Source organism: Sinocyclocheilus anshuiensis, unplaced genomic scaffold (genome assembly GCF_001515605.1).
Source record: "Sinocyclocheilus anshuiensis isolate Anshui unplaced genomic scaffold, SAMN03320099.WGS_v1.1 scaffold918, whole genome shotgun sequence".
In the NCBI taxonomy this organism is placed as follows: Eukaryota; Metazoa; Chordata; class Actinopteri; order Cypriniformes; family Cyprinidae; genus Sinocyclocheilus; species Sinocyclocheilus anshuiensis.
In genome coordinates, this window is record NW_015540946.1 from 1603507 (window position 1) to 1606338 (window position 2832).

Genomic DNA, 2832 nt, shown 5'->3' on the forward strand with positions numbered 1-2832 from the left:
CCCGTTGATTCTGCGTCGCGGTCCGCTCTGAACAGCTGAAAGCCCGGCAGATTTAACCGCGCTGGCGTATGGCGTCATTCAGCCAGGTTTCTGTGAAACACAGAGCAGCAGAGTGTGAAAAATCCTTATTTGTCCGGGAGAGCAGAAGTTCGTCTGTTTTATTGGGTAGAGAGCGGAGATTCGCCAGATGGATGCTAGGCAGCGCCGTTCTGAATCCGCGCTTCCTGAGCTTCACGAGTGCGCCGGCTCGCTTCCCCCGTCTGCACGTCCTGAAGCGCTTGATCAGCGCAGCTGCTCCGCCAACTACAACGTTCAGCAAAACGTCCGAAAAAACGAAATCCGGTAGAAGATTGTGTGGTGTGTTCTGCCGAATATTCAGCAGCTCATCCCCGGTAAAAGTGATCGTGTTTGAGAAACAAAAAACAGGAAAAACTAACAAAAACAGTACAAACACTGGAGAGCCAAACACTGAGGCTGCCGTCTGCGGCACCATCGCACTCAATTTATTTATTTATTTATTATTATTTTTTTTTATAGCACTTAAAACCTGGAAAAGTCAGATTTTCATGATATGTCACCTTTAAATAAACCTTTGTAAGGTCTTTTTTATACCTTATTAGTGTCATGTTTTATGTCAAATTATTAAACTTTTATATTTATATACTTGTATTTAATTTTTTACTTTTTTTAATTAAAACAAATTTATTAGAATAATACACATTAGTATTACATAATGATACATTGATACATATTATATAATCGTACATATTTTTCACGACTCTTTGATGAATAGGAAGTATTTAAAAGAACAGCGATTATTTGAAATGGAAATATTTTGAAACATTATAAATGTTTTTACTGTCACTTTTGATCAATTTATGCATCCTTGCTGAATAAAATTTCTTTCAAAAACATTGTGACACATCCATGAGGAAACATAAAGCCATTTTGTAAAACTTTAATAAGATCATGTGAAAAGAGAGAACTGCAGTAGTGCATGTCAACTAGCCTAGAGAAAACACACAAGTCCAAGTAGGAATGGAAATAGAAAGAGTTTTGGTATTTCAGAGCGAGAGATGACTGAAAACAGATTGTTTTCTGTGCTCCATGTCAAACACAGCATGATGCTGTAGGGCAGGAGGGAATGTGAGTGTGTTCTAGAAATGTAGAGAGACACAATGGAGCATCTGTGCATGGTTTCTGTGATGCTCTCTTGCTGGTTTCCCAGACACTTTTTAAGTCTAGTCATTGTTTGAAATGCTCTATCATTGTTGATTCTCCACAGAAAATCATTTTTTTAGGAGTACTGACGTTTCTCTGTTCCTGGGAAACTGATATGTATAGTAATCTAGAATAATCCAGACACTCAGCAGGAGATGCCTTAGATGGGCATAGATCAGCCTTCTGTCTGCTCTATCATGTTTGGAATGGTTTAGATGAGGACAGTAATGTTTCTGAAAATGAGACACATACACCACACATGCATAAACGCACACCTGTCAGAATGCGGTCAAGCCTCTTACTGCTGGTAATCCAATTCAAGATTGCGAGTCCTGGTTCCTGTGTGTGTGTTCTCTCTCTCAGCCCTGCTCAGATGTGCTGAAACCTTTTTCTCCTTCTAGTCTAATAGTTTGTTTATCTGTAAACCTTTTGATCGTTCGAATCGTGAGTGTGTATTGTGAATGTTGTACCGTAAGGTGTATTTGTGCTTTAGTGTGAGGGATGAATTGAACTCCATTAACACATTCATCTAGCGCACACACACTGGCCTCTGAAAAGCAGTGAGTTTGTTTGCTGCTGGGCTAGGCTGTGTGATATGGGTATGAATTGATTGACTTTGAGCTCTTTCTTGAGAAGGCTGGTCAGCATCTTTCTCTCTCATTTCTCATCTGATCTTGTTCTATGTTGGGACACAAGTGATTCAGACTCAAATTTGCTGTAGCTTGTTCACAGCAGAACTGAAATCTGAAGCTCTGGTAGTGTTTCTTTTAGATAATGTGCTTGTTAAATACTTCATTAGTGCTTGTTGAATTTTTTTTCTCTTGTGTTCTTTTTATTAGGCAACCGGACAAGCTAGTTGTTGTCTGGACACGCAGGAGCCGAAGGAAGTCTTCCAAGGTGGGTAATATTACTTTTTTTTTTTTTAATGCAGTTTCAAACAATGCCTCAAGTAGGTTTACATGTGCAGTAACTAGTGGGTTTTTGCGTAGTTGAGCTACATTCTTAATATAAAATTTGATGGATTAAATACACATCACAGATCAGCTTTTGGAGCAGACACACAATGCTGAAGACAATTGTAGCTAGGCATGGGACGATAACCGGTTTCAAGGTATACCACGGTTTGGAAAAGTCACAGTTTCAAAACCACAAAAATTTCCCGTTATACCGTTCCTGCGGTATGCGCAGTTTTTTTAAGTGTCGTCAAAGACTGAAAGTGCAGGACTCCCTCAGTTGTGTGCAGCGAAGAACGTAGCGAGTCACACGACCCCTCCCCCTCCGGTTGGTGCGAGAGAGTTCAAAATTAAGAGCTCCAACCCATGTTCTTAACTAAGAAAACTTAAATGAGAAAGAAGTCAGTGAATTGACTTGTACCTGAACTTTAAAGAGGACTCAACCCTCTTTTTATTTGTGATACTGTCTCAGTCTAAATTACATTCACACTAGGCATGGGACGATAACCGGTTTCAAAGTATACCGCGGTTTGGAAAATTCACGGTTTCAATACCACTAAAATTTTCCGTTATACCGTTCCTGCGGTATGCGCATTTTTTTTTATGTCGTCAAAGACGGAAAGTGCAGGACTCCCTCAGTTGTGTGCAGCGAAGAGCG

The 2832-nt window shown here is 40.0% G+C and overlaps 1 protein-coding gene across 4 annotated transcripts in view; it reads left to right on the forward strand.

Moving 5' to 3' along the window:
• The window catches only part of ehbp1 (EH domain binding protein 1), a 138918-nt gene that overhangs the window by 17416 nt on the left and 118670 nt on the right, over nucleotides 1-2832 (forward strand). For all 4 annotated transcript variants that reach the window (XM_016487971.1, XM_016487972.1, XM_016487974.1 and 1 more), the window contains exon 3: nucleotides 2061-2118. In XM_016487971.1, coding sequence (XP_016343457.1) covers nucleotides 2061-2118 — 58 coding nt within the window. The remainder of the gene's footprint in view (nucleotides 1-2060; nucleotides 2119-2832) is intronic.